Source organism: Rhinichthys klamathensis, unplaced genomic scaffold (genome assembly GCF_029890125.1).
Source record: "Rhinichthys klamathensis goyatoka isolate OS25496 unplaced genomic scaffold, OSU_Roscu_1.1 h1tg000178l_1, whole genome shotgun sequence".
In the NCBI taxonomy this organism is placed as follows: Eukaryota; Metazoa; Chordata; class Actinopteri; order Cypriniformes; family Leuciscidae; genus Rhinichthys; species Rhinichthys klamathensis.
This window is the reverse complement of record NW_026606707.1, coordinates 1,498,364-1,516,930: the sequence shown is the minus strand read 5'-3', so window position 1 is coordinate 1,516,930 and position 18,567 is coordinate 1,498,364. Positions and strand designations below refer to the sequence as shown.

The 18,567-nt window shown below is 37.0% G+C and overlaps 1 protein-coding gene across 1 annotated transcript in view; it reads left to right on the top strand.

The window, feature by feature from the left end:
* ccdc18 (coiled-coil domain containing 18) overlaps positions 1–18,567 on the top strand; it is a 32,513-nt gene that overhangs the window by 8,951 nt on the left and 4,995 nt on the right. Inside the window, exons 10-23 of the mRNA XM_056260801.1 lie at positions 1,674–1,761; positions 1,891–2,108; positions 5,336–5,446; positions 5,537–5,668; positions 5,762–5,896; positions 6,870–6,947; positions 8,414–8,530; positions 8,645–8,812; positions 11,091–11,233; positions 12,937–13,100; positions 13,403–13,616; positions 16,003–16,102; positions 16,181–16,297; positions 16,378–16,446. Of these exons, the coding sequence (XP_056116776.1) occupies positions 1,674–1,761; positions 1,891–2,108; positions 5,336–5,446; positions 5,537–5,668; positions 5,762–5,896; positions 6,870–6,947; positions 8,414–8,530; positions 8,645–8,812; positions 11,091–11,233; positions 12,937–13,100; positions 13,403–13,616; positions 16,003–16,102; positions 16,181–16,297; positions 16,378–16,446 (1,854 nt within the window). The remainder of the gene's footprint in view (positions 1–1,673; positions 1,762–1,890; positions 2,109–5,335; positions 5,447–5,536; positions 5,669–5,761; positions 5,897–6,869; positions 6,948–8,413; positions 8,531–8,644; positions 8,813–11,090; positions 11,234–12,936; positions 13,101–13,402; positions 13,617–16,002; positions 16,103–16,180; positions 16,298–16,377; positions 16,447–18,567) is intronic.

Here is an 18,567-nt window from a genome sequence, read left to right as displayed (position 1 = left end):
TATCAGAGGAGAACATTCTAAAATTGGGGTTACAGTGAATGTTTCTGGCTTTGTGAAGATGAAATTTACCCAGAAGTCTATATAGTAACTATATAATAATATAGTATTATAAAGATTAACATCCTTAGAATGAAAATCAGACACAAAAATATATAATTTGTGTAATTTGTGTCTTTAGGCATGTGCGTTCGGCTCGAGTGCACTGTTGTAAAAGAATGTTTATGTGCGCGGGTGCGTAGTCTTTCTTTACAGAGTGACATCGCTAACTACTTGTCTGCCATGCATAATATAGGCTTATTTGTTGTTTTCCTGGATCTGTGTGAACTGGGATCGTTTTGATAATGTTGTCATCTGTACAAAGAAAAAACTTTTCCGTTGTGGGAACATTTTGTCCTTATAAGTAGGGTTTACCAGGTGCCACACACAACCACAAAGACCTTTTAAATGAATTACCTTTACAATTTAATGTCATTGTGCACATTTAAAGGGATAGCTCCCCTAAAAATTTAAATCCTGTTATAATGTTGTTCCAAACCTCTATGACTTTCTGTCTTCAAGATAATGAACAAAAAAATTGTTCATGCATTGAAAGTCATTAGGGTCTAAAACAGGGGTCTCAAACTCAACTTAACTGGGGGCCGCTGGAGGTTGAGTCGGGGGTCAGGCTGGGCCGCATCAAGTATTCCACAAAAAATAGTATTCAAGTATTCCAAAAAAGGAGCACAACTGATCCAATCTTCTCAATATTTATTATTAACGTTTCTTCTGAACTGTTCCTCTGAATTTGAACATTCCTTTCTGTACATGATTGGTTCTTCATGAGCTGTCCTTCTGACAGTTGATTTTACAAACTTTCTTTGTCTATAACACATATTTGTGATATTCATATTTGCTTAATATGTCCTTTTTATTTTATTTATACAACACATTAATGATATTGAATGTTTTTTTTGGAAGGCACATTTCCTTTTATTATACTTAGAAAAACAATTATTGCTTTTGAAATGCAAATATTTGCAGTCATGTCTGCCCGTCTTATTGAATTCTTTCTACACATGTATAGTGTCTCAAATTACTGACTGCACAAATCAAAGCAAACCTTCTTATCAACCTGTTGGACATATTACAAGCTCAAAATTATTATTCACACATTGTTTTAGAGCAGGGTCTCTCTCCAACATGTCGCTCGCGAGCTACCAGTAGCTCGTGGCCTGATTGGTGGCAGCTCGACAAGGGGCCGTTCACATATCGCGCTCACATATTTGAAATTCGTTATTTCAAATGTAGGCGCGCGGCAAGCGCGCTCATAATTGAAGCGACGCGCTCATTTTTTCCAGGCGCAGTCGGGGCGCAGTATGTTTGTACTTCGCGGTTGTCTATGACAACTATTGACAACAAACCCACTGTAAACTGTCACGAGACTCTCTATGGTAGCCCATAAGGGATAAAAAAAATATTTTATTTTTTTTAAAACGCGGCACACGCAACGACGGGCCGCACTAACATTAAACTTAAATGTCAAGTAGGGGGCCACAAAATATGCGGGCCGCGAGTTTGAGACCACTGGTCTAAAACATCATTGGACCCCACTGACTTTAATTTTATGGACAGAAACAGTTCTTATAATAATTCTTCAAAATATCTTCTTGGCTGTGGAATGACTTGTGTTTCAGAATCGGGAAGGTGCACTGTGTGTGAACCCTTGTTTGCTGTCCGCACTGTCTTACACAAGCACCACTGAATCTCTCAAACACAAACCTGGTGAGCATCTAACTCAGAACAGGATACTGCTGCCTTCCTGAGACTTATCCTTCGCTTATCCATGCTTCTTTTGTATTTTGTAGTATTTTCCTGGACAAACTTGCTTTAACCTCTCCCCTGTTCATGTAGGTGAGGGCTATCAGAAGCTGTTGGCGGTGCTTCAGACGGTTGAGAGGGAAAAGACCCGGCATGCCAGTGCTGCTCAGGGGCTACAGGAGAGACTGACGAGAGCCCAGGAGGAGATCTCCTCCCTCCAGACTTCTATCACAGAGAGATCCTCTCACTACCAGCAGCTCCACAATCAGCTCCTGGACAAGGCTACTCAGGCCACCTCCTTAGAGAAAGAGGTAAGCGTCACATCAATTGAATTCTACCGGGTACCATGAAAAACATAATTTTACTGCATTGTCTTTGCTGGCTGCACACATAAAGTAAACTTTTAAAAAATCACTGAAAAAAGTATCCTAAACGCCTGAGTTTGGATGATTTTAATGAGTCATTCGGTAACACTTTATTTCAATAGTCCACTTAATATATTTTACTAACTATAAGTAACTTTGCAGCCACATGCTAACTAACTCTCATTAGAGTATCAGCAGACTGTCTGCTTAATATCTGCAAACTCTTTATTTTGATGCTCCCCAAAAGACATTCTACTGACTATAAATAATTTAGCAAGTACATCTCAACTTATCCTACTAACCTGAACCTAACAGTTTACTAATACTCTGAGAGTTAGCTGACATGTAGTTAACTAGTTACTTATATTTAGTAGAATGTCTCAAGTGGACCATCGAAATAAAGTGCAACCAATCATTCTATCAATCTATCAGAGAAGTTACTGAACCGTAATTAATAACTTTTATGTCTCGAAATTAAGCAAGAACTCTTACTATGTGTATGGACTACTTTTGGAAACTTAAATGAGTATGCATCACTGCATCAAATCTAGAAACTGAAACGTATAAAATAAAAGTAGTTTGTGTCATATGCAAGAGACACACTCTCATTGGCCCTCATTTATCAAAAGTGCGTACACCAAATTTCCAGCGTACACCCAAAACCACGGTGACTTTGAGATTTATCAATATGGACGTTGGTGTACGGCACGCTCAAATCCTACGCCAGCTCAGGAGGTGGTGTACGCACGTTTTGAGTTAGTGCAGAAATGCGCAGAAAAACAATTCCTAACACCACAAAACGCACTGACAAACTAAAAGATATGATATATTATGACCAACAACAACAACATAGTAATTATAAACTTCAGTGTTTATTTTTGTGCAACATGGACTTCAATGTTTAATTTGTGTGACTTTACCAAAGCATTTGATTTGTAGCCATATGTATTCCTTCAGTTGCGAGCCTGTGCGCTTTACCCTGACGTTTCAGGGTTTGGCCCGGCAGGTGCGCACGGACTGGGTTCGGTAATGAAAGGCTTTCAATGACCAAAAAATAATTCAGACTGACAAAATAATAAAAAATACATTCTTCTTCTTTTAAATAATAATAATAATAATACAAATAAATAATAATAACGACGTTCTTCTTCTAAATAACAACAAGCGTCATTAATAATAAAAATAATAATAAGAAGAAGAATATTACAAATTGTCATGCAATTATTAATGTGAATGAATGGTACTCCACATCACATCATCATCGTCACTATTGTACACCCCAATACATGTGACGTGATTCGAAATTGAATGCTAATTGTTTCAAAAGACGTGCTGTAAAATAATGCATTGTGATAGGACATTTCTGCTCCACGTCGGAGAAGTTTCTCTTCTATGCCGTCTTCCGTGTGTACATGGCGTAAAATGAGGGCGTGGGGGAAGCGGAGACTTGAATATATAGGGGCGTGTTATTCTAATGACGATCGTTTTCAGCCGCGGGATTTATCAAGGGCAGGTATTTCGTACACCTGGATTTCAAAGGTACGCACAGCTTCATAAATCAGGCGGTGAGAGGAGTGTAAGCATAATCTAACGCCAACATATACGCCCGTTTCTACGCAAGAATGATAAATGAGGGCCATTGTACTTTTGCCAGACAGAGTATTATCATTAACTAAACCATATAATCTTTTTATTCAAATGTTTCAAGTGTTTTCCCCAAAATCAACTGAAAATGCAACTTTTAATGACTTCTGCAGTCTCAAATTTATTCAATCCCTTCATGGCAAGCATCTTTAATACTTAGTAGAACACCCTTTTGCTGTTATGACCTGCTGCAAACGAGATGTATGACCAGACACCAGCTTCTGGCAGCGTTTCTGAAGAATCGTAGCCCATTCCTCATGAGCAATGGCCTCCAGTTCAGTTCAGCTTCCTCACTGGTGGCATGACGTTTTCTCCTAGGATTTCCTGTTACTTCAATAAATCCATCATGCCTTCCACACACTGCAGTTTTCCAGTGCCAGAGGATGCAAAACAGCAGCAGAGCATCACCAAGCACCAGCATGCTTAGCCGTAGACAAAGTGCTTTATTTTCAGCATATGTTTCATTCTTCTTCCTCCTGATATATGATCCAGATTTAATGCTGATCCAGAGGGCCGGAAAGTTCCGGTTTTGTTTCATTGCTCCATATAACATGATTCCAAAACTTCAGTGGCTTATTTCTATGATTTTGAGCAAATTGGAGCCGACTTTTCTTGTACTTTTGGTCAGTAGTGGTGTACTACTTGGAGTTCTGGCATGGGTTTAGTGCGCGCCTTACTGTCCAAGCTGGAACCTCAGTGCCTGTTGCCACCAAGTCTTGCTGCAGGTCTTCTGCATTCACTCTAGGTTTTTTTTAACCTGCCTTCTCAGAAATCTGGTTGCAGCCAATTGATAGCTGCCTTTTGCTACCCTGTCCAGGTAGTGTAACAACTGTTCCTTTAACTTTGAACTGTGTCTCTAGGAACATTTAGTGTCTTCGCTATCTTTTTGTATCATGGTCCTTGTTTGTGAAGGGCGATGAAATCTTCTCTTAACTTTTTGGACCATTGTTTTGACTTAGCCATATTTCTAACTTGCAGTCAAACGTGATACTCAACAAACCTAGCCAGTTCAGATATTTCATGTGTTTTAGCTCAAGCACACCTGGTGCAACTAATGAAGCCCTTGATAAGTTGCATCAGGTGTGCTTGACAACACCTTTTTTTTTGCAGATTTGTGCTGTTGTGAGGCATTCTATTCAGGGGATTGAATATTTTTTTAAACTTCAGAAGTCATTAAAAGTTGCATTTTCAGTTAAATTTAGGGAAACCACTTGAAACATTTGTTGTGTTGAGCTATTTGAATTACTTTTGTTTGATTTGTTCATTGCAAACAGCTGAAAGTCTGTAAATTTTGCCAATAAACCTGATTTGCCATGGGGGTTGAATAATTTCGATTGCAACTATATATAAATATAAATAATATTAAAGTATAAAACAGTTTTAAATACAATATTATTGTATTTTCGATCAAATAAATGCAGCTTTGGTGAGCATAACAAACTTCTTTCAGAAAGATTGCTGATTGTTTTAAATATGCTAGAAGTATGGTAACTTATTCTAACTGACTGACCAAAAGTTGTGTTTATTAGCTAAAAAAGAAGAGTTCACGTATAACTGTCCTGGAGAAACAGCTCCAGGAGAAGAGTGCTGCTTATTCACAGACTGTAATGAAGACCGGCCAGCTTGAACAAGACCTTATGGTAACATACACGCATGCAATATCACACATAAAACAAACAGCGATTTTTAAGATATAATCTATCCTGTTCTCTGTACCTGTGTTAAATTAGGAAAAGGCCAGCACTATTCAGCACTACCAGTCAGTCTTGAACAAGAAACAGAGGGAATATCAGCAGACTATAGAGAAAATCAAGAATGCACATTCACAAAAATGCAGAGAACTGGAGGACAGAATAGAGGTGGTACGTACGTGTGCAATTCTTGCTTTTATTAATTATATTGCACTTCTGCGTGTGTAAATCCTGTGATTGTAATAAAATGTGTGTGTTTTTCAGCTGCAGTTGTCTCTGGCTCAGAAACAGACTGAACTTGAGGAGCTAGAACAAAATGTGACTGATTTTCACTCAGAGAAACAGGAGTCACAGCAGAGAGCCAGTCTTCTGCAGACCATTATAGATCAGCTCACTGAGGTCAGAACTCACCCTTCATGCAAACTCATCCTGCTGGTACTGTGGGCTTCAAAAGTCTGAGACCACATTGAAAATTGAGAATTTGTTTTCATTTACATTGATTTTTTAAAAACATTTTTTTTTTTTTTTACTATTTCTTGGTCAATAATCAGTCATTTTGTGATATTGATCATGTGACTTTTTGTATAGAAAGTCAGATGTTTTTGCTTCCAGTGTAGCACAAGATGTTCTTAGGCTCATTATCAGATCATGCTGGAGTACATGATCATCAGGTTTTACAGGTCACATTAATTTTTAATGAAAAAAAAATATATTAAAGAGGCCATAGGATTCTTTTAAAATAATTTGTTTGTGCATGTATGCAATCTACAAAGTTACAAAGCTCATTGTCTCCCACAAATGGAGAACACTGATCCAAATGCTAGATATCACTTCCACAAATGTCTACGTCACAATGTTAAGTATTAGCATAATGCCTGCCCAAAAGCATATGCAAAGAAAGAAGTGATGGTTCAGTGAATTATAGCGTTGTTGTGATTATGGCAAGGGGCGTTTCATTTCTGACACATGCTTGAGGTGTTAGCCAATCACAACGCACTAGGTCATCTGGCCAATCAGAGCACTCTGGAGTTTTCGGAAGGAGTGGCTTTGTAGAAACCCCAACTCAATAAGAGCATTTCAGACAGACTGGAAATAGAGGTGCTGCAATAATGAACCGTATCCGAAATATAATGTTTTTTTTTTTTACATTAACCTATGTTAACCTATTCTACTACACCCAATAGATAAAATAATGACCTTTTCAAATAGCATCATGTTATATACTATGATTCATATGGCCTCTTTAAATGTAAAAGAGACAAAATATAAGCAATTTTCTTTTCCTCAGACTTTTGGACACATCTGAATCACTTTATCAATGATGCGAGTTTGTGTAAATCTCTTACTGAGTATCTTTCTGTTCCCTGGGCAGGATTTTGAAGCAAAATCTAAATCCAGTGAAGAGACGCTCAGAAATGTCGAAGAGGAAGCTGCTGACTCTGCTTCAAAAGTGAGACTGACTAACCATTTTTGTGTTTTCTTGTCTGCTCAGCACTATGATGAACAGAACAGGTCGTTTGTTGTTACATTGCTTTGTCTAAAGCAGGGGTTCTCAAAGTTTTAGACTCAAAGGCCCCCATTGTCCAACATGATATTCAGAGATATTTCCTTTAGTATTTCTATTGTAATTATGACAAAGCTACTTGTTTTCTAAATGTATTATTAACTGAAGTGTTGAAATATGTATTTTATTTTATTTTATTTTATTTATATAATTAAATAATTTTAAGCCCTGTGGCTGCCTTGGATGTTGGTTGAGAACCACTGGTGTAAAGAAATTCATACACCACGATGACAAATTTCAGTAATACTTTACAATAAGGTTCCATTAGTTAACATTAGTTTACAACATGAGTTGACATTACAATGGGAAATACTTCTAAAGCATTTATTAACCTTAATTAATTTTAATATCAACCTTTACTAATAATTAAAATAAAAAAATTGGATCTGTTAATATTATTTAATGGACCTGAGTCAACAATTAAACTAACAATGAACAGTAGTATTTTTATTAACCAACGTTAAAAAAGATTAACAAGATTAATAAATACTGTAACAAATGTTTTGCTCATTGTTAGTTAATAACTAACTAATGGGACTTATAAAATGTAACAAATTATTATTATATAGCGCTTTTCTGGGCACTCAAAGCGCTTTACATAGAATGGGGAAATCTCCTTAACCACCACCAATGTGCAGCATCCACCTGGATGATGCAACGCCAGCCATATTGCACCAGAACGCCCACCATACACCAGCTTACTGGTGGAGAGGAGACAGTGATGAAGCCAATCAGTAGACTGAGTATCTTTCTGGGGATGATTAGGAGGCCATGATGTACAGAGGCCAATGGGTGAATTTGGCCAGGATATGACGGGGTTAAACCCCTACTCTTTCGAAGGACATCCTGGGATTTTTAATGACCACAGAGAGTCAGGACCTCGGTTTAACGTCTCATCCGAAGGACGGTGCTTTTTTGACAGTATAGTGTCCCTGTCACTATACTGGGGCGTTAGGACCCACACAGACCACAGGGTGAGCACCCCCTGCTGGCCTCATTAACACCTCTTCCACCAGCAACCTGGTTTTCCCAGGAGGTCTCCCATCCAGGCTCAACCCTGCTTAGCTTTAGTGGGCAACCAGTCTTGGGCTACAGGGTGATATGGCTGCTGGCTGTGACTTAATGAGCTTATTGTAAAGTGTTGCCCAAGTTTCTTGTGTGAAGTAATCATTCTGTCTTCAATGAAAGCTAAATGCTGCCACTATGTGGCAGCCGACAAGTACATACTTAATGTTTAACATGCAGATGTTAAGTAGGATTTTATAGAACAAAAACTAATTAAACTGAGATTTGTTGGTTTATTGCGTCAGACTTGGTTTGGACACTGGTAATTTCTGTCTTGGTCTTTCCAGGTGAGGAGCCTGCAGACAGAACTGTCCTCCTGTAAAGAGGTGCTGAGTCATTACCTCCAGCAGATGGAGGAGGTGAAGAAACATCAGGAGAAACAGCTGGAGCTGAAGAACAGTGAGGTCAGTCCTTGGAGCTGGGCACTTCCTCTTCCTGTCCTCCTGGGGAACCGTATTTGAATGACATTAAGTGACAGTTGTTGGTTAATGTATGACTTAATGATGTATGTTTATCAGCTGTCACAGCTGCAGGAAGAGCTGAGGAGGAAATGTGTGGCTTATCAGAGCTCCAGTGAGGAGAACCTGCAGCTGCAGCAGTCCATGCAGAACCAGCACACCATGCTGCAGGAGAGCACGTCACGCATCGCACAGCTGGAGGAGAGCCAGAGTCAGCTGCAGAGCCAGGTACACACACCAGGGTTCCCATGGCCGTGGAAAACCCAGAAATATCTGGGAATTTTTGATGTGGTTCGAGTGCAGTTTTTTCCCGATGCTTTGATGTAGATCTGATTGAAACTAGAAGTCTGGGTAGGACATGTATAAGAGCTTGTCACTCTTATATAGCGAATAGCATTTTGTTTACATCACAGCCCAGCGAAGAATTTGACAGCTTGTCAAATCAGTACAATCTCAGTAGTAAATATTTTTAATATATATATTTCAAAACTATATTTTATATATATATATATATATATTTATGATGCTCTCCTGTGAAATATTTAATCAACTACATATTGCTCTTGGGGAGAGTCTAATTTGTGTACAAATTGTTCTTTTGAGTCAAATGTTTTCAGTTCTTAATGAACTGTAATCACAAACAACTGTAAAAGTCATTGACATTAATTGATTAGGTATGCAAACATACACACTTATCTTGAGAAAGTTTTGCCATAGAATAGCTGTTTTCCAATTTCCAATATAGCTGTTTACTTAGAACTGACTAACCCTAATGCATCACATATCAGCCTTTACCAGTTTAGATTAATTTTTTCTTTTGAATTAGGCTTTTTGTCAAATTTGGGCAGTAAGTAATACATTTTACCATTAATTATTAATTAGTTATTATTAAATGTTTTAATTTTGTAACAGTACGTGTGACTATCCATACGTCTGGGTTTGCATTTTGCATAGGAAATAAATAGAGAGTGAGCTATTTGATATTACACACAACAAACCTTAAGATTTAGGTCACATTGATAGCCTTCACATTTAGGTCAGACATCGCATATAGCCTGACTAGCAGACACTGTTTACTGTGAGAAACATGAAACTATACCATCACTTCTGATTGGAGTAACTGATCACACACCACATCAAACATAATATTCACCAAGTTCCGTCTGATCATTTTTGCATATTTAGTATTCATTGTCCTGATCGTTAAATGTTGTCCTTATTAATGTCTGATCAATGAATAATGGAGTCATTCATGTGTGTGAAGATATGTATAGCTGTGCCTCAGGGTTGTTCTTCTCCAGTACAAAACAAGCTTCTTTTCCATTAGGAAACAGTTTGTACTGAACCTTCAAACGAGTAATTGAACTTTAAAGTCAAAGTTGACTCCATTTACATTTTTTAAAACACGTTTTTGGTCTATTCATTGAACATTTATAATCACATCAAATGTAAAAAATAAAAATATAGCTCAAAATGTAATAACTTTTTCTCATTCACAGAGCATAGGTCTGTATAATGTTAAACAATATATTATATATCTATATTACATTAAAATATATAATGTTAAAAAAATAATAATTAAAAATTAATCCATTTAAAGCAACACTAAAGAATTTTTTTTACCTTAAAATTATGTTTCCAAAATCGTATCAGTGGTTCATCAAGTCGTAACAGGGTGAAAGGCACTTCTGAGTTTGTTTTGCAGCCCTAAATCTGCTTTAACCACGCTATGAAAGTTTGCCAGACGTTTCTGTAGTTTGAATGAGACATAAGAAAACTACAAATTTGACTTGCTTTGCGTCAAGCGTTACAATAGTCATTATTTAGTTTTTCTTTGTTTCTGATGTCGCAATAAATCATACTTTCATGAAATCATGCAACATACTCTACCTTGTCTGTGGACATCGTTCATTCCAAAGCCGGTGCTGGATAAACAACGAGCGTGCGTGCGACAGTAGGCTGCGGTAAGTTCAATTATTTACGACAGCGGTAATGGACAATTCCGCTTCCAACCTGTAGGGCGACCGAAGAGGAAAAGTTCTTTAGTGTTGCTTTAACAAACCTTCATTTGGTATGGCTTCTTTCTGATATTTAGACATTAGATAAGATATGCAAATGGTCTTTGGTACCTTCATAATGTTTCTTCTAAAGGTTTAAAATCACTTTAAGGTCTCAACTTTAAATTAAAAGATTAAATGGCTCTGAAAGAAAGAAATTTCAGATGCATTTTGACCACAGATGTAATATAACACCATAGACTTAAAATAAGATCCAGAACTCTGTTGTCTATAAAGGAATGTCCTTAAGAAAATTCTATGATTTTTTTTATAAAAATTGAACATTTCTGGTTGTAGATTGTCTGTGGAGTTGTGGTGTTGCTATGAAAGACTGTAACACCACAGACAAATTGCAAAAACATGTTAGACAATAATCTCATGACCTTTCTGCCTGAAAGACTCATCTCATCTGTGCAGATAGTGGGATAACATCTACTGATCGCCCACAGGTGTCCCAGCTGGAACAAGATTTGGAGAAGGAGCGCACTGCCTTGTCTCAGGCTCTGAGGAGAAGGGAGAGAGAAGTGGAGGAGGCCACCCAGGAGGTGCAGAAGAAGGACAGGCAGGCTGCCGAGCTCTCCGGCTCCATAACGTGAGACCACCTGCCAATTCAGTTCATTCATTTACCTGATTTAGGCAGCTGTCATGTCATGGGCAGCTGACTCCCAAAGATTTTCATATTCTTTAAATTTCTGTGTGCTGGTTTGTTCACAGCAGTCCTGATTGTTTCCAGTGGTATTTTGACCTTTTATACAATAAGTTCTTTTCTAATTTTTTTTCGATGTTTGCATTAACCTTTGTCAAATTCTCAAATGTATTCAAGAAATTTAGTTAGAATAATGAGACACTATAGGCTGTTGCCAATAAAATGAAATCCGTATCAACACAATCCATTTTTGCACTGCAGATAAGCTTCATCTGACGTGCCATTTAGATATATTTACACAGACTGTTTAATACTCAGAGGTGGCATGAATGCATTTACACTACAATTACAATGGCATAAATAATGCTATGAGGTTAAAAACAATATTGAAAAATTAAAATAAAAAATTAAATGATAGAAATATTTCTAATATGTAATGAAAATGCTAATATTGATTTAATTATGCAAATCACTGTTTTAATGAATGAGGCAATGAATCATTTCAGTAACAAAACATCACTGTGGAAAAGCAACACTGAATTTGTTGAAACAATGGTTCGGCTTTTTGGTGAAATAGAGCAAAAACAGACAAAATTGTGTCAAAAAGGTCTGATTTTGATAGTTGGACAGCTAAATGTTATAAATGTACGAGTTTGCCCACATGTGGAATGTGCCCGCCCACATGTGGAAATCAAATATTCAAGCCGTTTATCCATTTTCTACCCCTGAACCTAAAAATATCAAATCAATCAGGTTTTTTTTGTTTGTTTTTTTATAATAAATGCACCGTTTTCTCATTTTTCTACTTTCAATATTAAATCGAAAAATGAATGAACAGACCCAAAAATGTAAGTCACTTAATATTCATTTGTTGCTTTTCCACAGTTGAACAAACAAGATCACATTTGTAATCATGCTGATATTAGGGACAAAATGCACTCTTGCTCATGTGATATTGCTCAACTACATCATATAAAAGACACTCTCATACAAAGGCATTTTTTGGTCTCAACATCTTGAATTTTGGTGGCATTTAAACTATTCTAATAGGCTACCTCAAGCAGTGATGGAGTGTGACATAGCATATGTCAGCTGCGCACATCGATTAAATAATTACAATATAACTATTAATTAATTAATTGTTCAGCTCTATGTTTATGTCCTGTAAAAATGGATGATGCAACCATAATATCCTGATGTGCAACAGTCAAATCTAATTCAAATGGTAAAACAGTAGTGTTCTAGTTGACAGAGTGATGAAGACAGGCATGTCATCTGATAATACATCCAGAGACATTCTGATTAGGAAATTGCTTTTTCTAGGCGCAACAAAAGTAGGACATGTGTCTTGTCCCGAGGGTGTCCCTTGAGATGATCTTATGACTGCTCTATGGCTTTAGAGCCTTTGTGTCCGTAGACACTCCTGCTGCACTCCTCCTGTATATATACTGCTAACCGTGAACTATCTTCACTGAGGAAGAAAGCCCTTCACGTATTGGCTGATCACATAAGACCACTAAACTAGACCACTAGGATTTGTATTGCTTGTTTTCTGTCCTTTCTAAGGTCAGTTTTGTCCTGACAGCATTTGGACAATGGTAAAAACACTGAGGAAAAGATAGTAATGTTAAGCTGTGTTTGTTTTTCAGGCAGCTGAGTTCAGAGATGAGCAAGTGTCGAGTGGAGCTGTCAGACATGGAGCTGGAGCTGTTGCGTCTGAGGAGAGACAGCAACACGAAAGAGTCTCAGCTCAATCAGATGGAGGAGACACTCAAGGAGACCAGAGGCTTGCTGGATAAGAAGAGCGAAATGGGTATGCAGCTCCAGTGACCAACAACAAATAATGGGCATAAACTTTCATGCTTAAGTTTATCTGCGCCTTTGGAAAAGTTATTGGTCTCTTTTGTACGGTCCACATGTCTACAGACCTTCAACGGACACTGGGGTTTTGCAGACCTCACTTTGAGAAATGCTCGCCCAAAGTTTGCTGTTTGAACCCCACTAAGGGGCATCCATTATTGTATTGTATTCTATTCTATTCTATACGACTCTGAGGAAGATGACTGGAATAATAGTTGAATAATAGTCTTATGTTTTCTTGCCTATGTGTCCCAGTTATGGACCTTGAAGAGAAGCTCCACCGCAGTGAGACGGACAGGAGGAACTCGCTCCAGCGGGCGCAGTTGATGGAAGGACAGTTGCAGGAGGTGCGTGGAGAGCTGACAGACACCCTGGACCACCTGCAGGAGCTGAGAGACGTGCTACAGCGGACACAGCTGACGTCAGACCAGCGGCAAGCAGCCATTGATAAACTGGCTGCTGAGCTCAGGTGAGCTGCTCCACCTCTTCGCTCTGACTGCTGGGAAATCACAGCAGTCGGTCCATCACTGGATACTGAGCACCTCTGAGGTTTCTTACAGCCTTACTCATGTTTGACTGAGGACAACCTAAATTGAGCACTTTCTGTTGTTGCTTGAATGCCTCTGAAATAGATTATTATGGATCTCTAAAGGCTTTAAAACACAAGTTTTTTTTAATCACCTTCATACCACTTTGTACATACCATATGGGATGCACAAAAGGACAAATGTGTCCTTGTAAATACCTGCTGCTGGTTACATCCGGTTTTGGTGGCTTTTCTATCATTCTTCTTGATGGCCATTCATTTTTAATCTGTCTCAGTAGAGACGTATAAAGTCATTCCAGTTTCCTTTTATTTCCTAAACCCAATTTCCAACACTTCATAAATGTTTATATGTAAAAAATCTAGTACATGCACTTTGAATACAAAAATACAAAACACATTATGGTGCTCTGATATATTAATTGTCTATTTATTTTATTTTAATTATAAATATGAGCATTGTTATAATTTACATTTCATTGTTTTTGTTTTTACTAATCAGTGTTATTTATTTATTTTAATGTGATAAACAACATAATTTATTGGTTTAGATTTTACTAGGTTCTCTAGCTTTACTTTTAATCTTTGTAATAAAAAAAAAAGTGTTGTAAATGATGTTTTATATACTACCATTCAAAAGTTTGAGAATCCTGAAAAACATTTATCACTATTTCCACAAAAATATTAAACATCTCAATGGTTTTCAAAATTGATAATAATCAGAAATGTTTCTAGATCAGTAAATCATCATATTGGAATGATTTCTGAAGGATCATGTGACACTGAAGACTGGAGTAATGATGCTGAAAATTCAGCTTTGTCATTACAGGATTAAAATTATATTTCAAAATATATTGAAATGGAAAACTTATATGGAAGATATAGAAAAATATTTTACAATATTTCTGTTTTTACTGTATTTTGATCAAATAAATGCAGCCTTGGTGAGCAGAAGACCCCATACTTTCTGACCCCATACTTTTGAACAGTAGTGTACACATGTAGGTAACACATTTTTGCCCTTTTATTTTTTTGCTCATGACTGCAAATGTCTGTAATAACCAGAGGAAGAAAACTCAAACACTTGTTCCGTTATTCAAAACGACATCAGTTTTAGAATGATCACTGATAAGGTTTTCATCTATTCATGATTATAACAAACACACACATTCACAACTCGACCCCACCCCCAGAATGTTCAGTCAAGCCATAGAAGGAAAAACAGTAGTGACTGTGAATTTGTCATCATGAATATTAATGGTGTTGAAAGGTGCCACAGTTACCAGACCTACACCTCATCTGTTTAGAAAAAATCTACAAAAATCAAGTGGTTTCTTTATCAATATAAAACTTTACACATAATAAGCACAGAAAATATCCCCGCAACTCGTACCATATATGATTCTGTACGGTCATGTATTTTTTTTGTCATACGTTTATGAACAGTATTGTCCTATGTTCCCCATGTTACATAATATTGGACTGAAAACAGAACTAAGTGTGTACTCAGTCGCGTCGTAAATTCTGTTTTCGTAGACCTTATTCACAGCAGCGCCATCTTTGATTTTTAACAGGAATGAAAGCGAGGCTGTGAGGGATAGACATGCATCTCTTCAGTGGGTTGTACTGCTATTAAATGTGTTTGTGGATTGTTCTGCTGATGAAACAATGCAAAAATATGTTTCTGACAAATTCCAGTAGACCAAAAAAAAAACAGACAATATGATCTGTGTAAAATTTTAAGTGATCTAAGAGCTTTATACAGCTTTTTACAGCGGATCCCATTGAAAACACAGTAAGTCTATCCCTCACAGCCTCACTTTCATACCTGTCGTGGTGCTGGTCTGAATAAGGTCTATTAGCAGTGGTTTCCGGTGTCTGTGACTGTTGGTTTGTTAACAGGGTTGCGGAATACATTTTATTATTAATATTTTTTACCTCATAGAACAAATTCAAGTTGCACATCTATACTTTTATCAATGTGACATAACTGGCCACAAGTTAAAAGTGAAGAGTGTTTTCTACACCAAAAGCAACTGATAAAATTACTGTTAACATACAGATTCGTCAAACAATCTCCCCATCAGCGATTAGTCAAATGAACAGTAAGACCTGTCTGGCCAGACATGATGCTCAAACAGATACTTGCATATTTATAGATATAGCTATAGTCTTTGCATATGGGATAGGAAAAAGTATTTTAACCTAGAAAAATATTTTTTTTATTGCCTTTTAACTTTGTTCTAATCATAATGCAAAAAATAAATGAAAAAATAATAATCGTTTTCTCCATCATTGGATGTGTTTCCAGAGAGAGTCAGAGGGAGCTGGAGGAGAGGAACAATGAGGTGGTGGATCTGGACACTGCTCTGAAAGAGAGACAGGGGGAGCTACAGCAGAGAGCGCAGCTGGTACCACACACAAACATGCGCAAAATATCCCTTACAGCCACGTCTCCACTCTACTAAAGCACTGTGTTCTCTCTTGAGTTGGGACAGCTGGATGTGGCCATTAAGGAGCACAAGCTGGAGATGGAGAAGAAGGTGGAGTATTTACAGGAAGCTCTGGAGAAGAGCCAGAATGAGTTTAGGGAGAAAGACCAGCAGGTGAGTCATTGCGAGTGACCATTGATAGGTTTATTAATGGACAAAAATGAACTGATGTGGTCCCGCTGCTCTCTGGACAGATGCAGTTCCTGACGGAGAGGATGGAGATGCTGAAATCACAGCTGCAGGTTAAGGAGGACATTGAGAGGGTACGGCATATGCTTGGATTATTTTAGGGAAAGTGTTAAATCTCACAAATCCTGTCTGGGTCATTTTTTTTACCCCAAAATCAAAATCTGAACATTTTATTTAGCTTAATCTTAAAAACAATTAGGTTTATTTTAGGATGATTAAGGCATTGAATTTGATTTTCATGACAAATAAGCACCTCCATCCCCAATTTTCAGTACTGTAATGCAAAAATCATGATACAATTATCATACATTTTATATTTATGTGATATATTTCAATTAAAATGTAAATTATATAATACGTAGTGTGCTGCCATTAATTTATGCTTTTTTTAAATGCATTCTTTCTACTACAAATACTAAAACAAATACTATTACAGAATGACAATGACAATATGAGAATTACTAAAAAAAAAAAAGTCCAGATGCATTATTTTGATGATAATAACTCTAGGGGATAATATGCTTAATTGTCAATAAATTTGTTACCATGCAAACAATCTAAAATAAGCATTATTTCCTTTATGCAAGATATTTGTTCTTATTTTATAATAATTTTATTTTGTATGTATTTGTTTTTTATTGTAGCGTGAAATGTTTTTGTACAGCCATTTATTTTTTTCATTTTGTTTATTCTATCTTGAATGAAAGTGAAAGGAAGGATATGGTATTATTTCCCAAAGGCACAGCAGCAATTTTCAAATGTATTTTTTTAACCATATTATATTGAAAAATTGTGAAAAATTACAGGAAAATCTCCAAAGAACTAAATTTACTCATATTTGATCTGCCTTCCTCCACACTGCCCCCTTTCTCAGCATCCAAAATTAAATTACAAGGGCCTAGAAGTAGTTATACAATGGCTAGGACATACATATTTTCAAAGAGAAAAGCCAGGGCTCTGAACCAGTTCAAAGAATGAAAACATAAACTGGACACGACCGAAATTTTAACAGGAAATCTAAATCAAGTTTAATCATCTGAACAGAATGCTTATTTGAAGTTACCATTAACTGCTTAATAACGTTATTTTATCGTTCTGTTTAATATTTTAATTTGGCAGTCAACCAATCTTGAGTTCAGAGTACGGCCTACGCAAACATGATGTTGGCGCATCCAACGCCCACATCTGAGGCAGTAATAAGTGCATCGCGTTACGTTTTCATTATCTTACAGGTTGCAAAGTTTTTTGTAGCAATGTGTGTTACAAAAGATGAAGTGCTATCCACAGGCTGTATTGGCTATGACTAGACGGCAAAGACTAGACCGTACGATGGCCCGTACACCAAGGACGATAACTATAAAGATAACGATAAAGATATAGTTCTAAAAACCAATCTCAGTATTAAAGAATAGCAGAGTTCACACAACAACTATAACGATAACAACACAGAGAAACCATATATCTTTGGAATCACTTTCAGCACGATTTTATCCAGCTGATGAACGATAAAAACATTGACAGCCAATCAGAATCCATCTTGCTGTAACGAGCTTGAGCATTTAAAGTTACAGACAAACACACGCTTAGAAAAAACAGAAAGATATCGTCTGCTGGTGTGGAAGCTAATATAGTTATCTTTACAGTTATCGTTCTTGGTGTGAACGGCCCTTAAGACTCTCTTTGCTCCTCAAATACATAAAACATTAGCCTTTACAGGCTTTCATGTTTTTTTTTTTAGTAAAGAAAACACAGTTCTTATTCAAACAACCAGTTCATTATTTACCCAAACAAGTAGAGAAAGTTTCCAAAATGCGTGCAGGACTTAATTCACGATTGAGGCGTGTGGAGCTACTGTATGAGGTTTGCAGACAGTTTGAGGATCCACTGGAGTTACGAGGTTTATTCAAGTTCTTGAATTGAACAATACTAACTTGGTTGTTTATTGAAGTTCTTGCATGAAGTAATCAAACCGTTTTCGGGATATTAATGATTATAGAAGGAATGTTAACAGAAACGTTAAAATACCGTTAAAATATTTTTTCTTTCCATTTTTAAGCCCTGATAAAAGCATAAACAATTAATTCTGTCCTCCCCTAATATTGGAAGTTATTCTCTCCAGTGCAATACAGCTGTGTCATTTTAAGACCATTTGACCTTTAGTATCACAATATTAAGTTTCCTAAGGGAGATTCAAC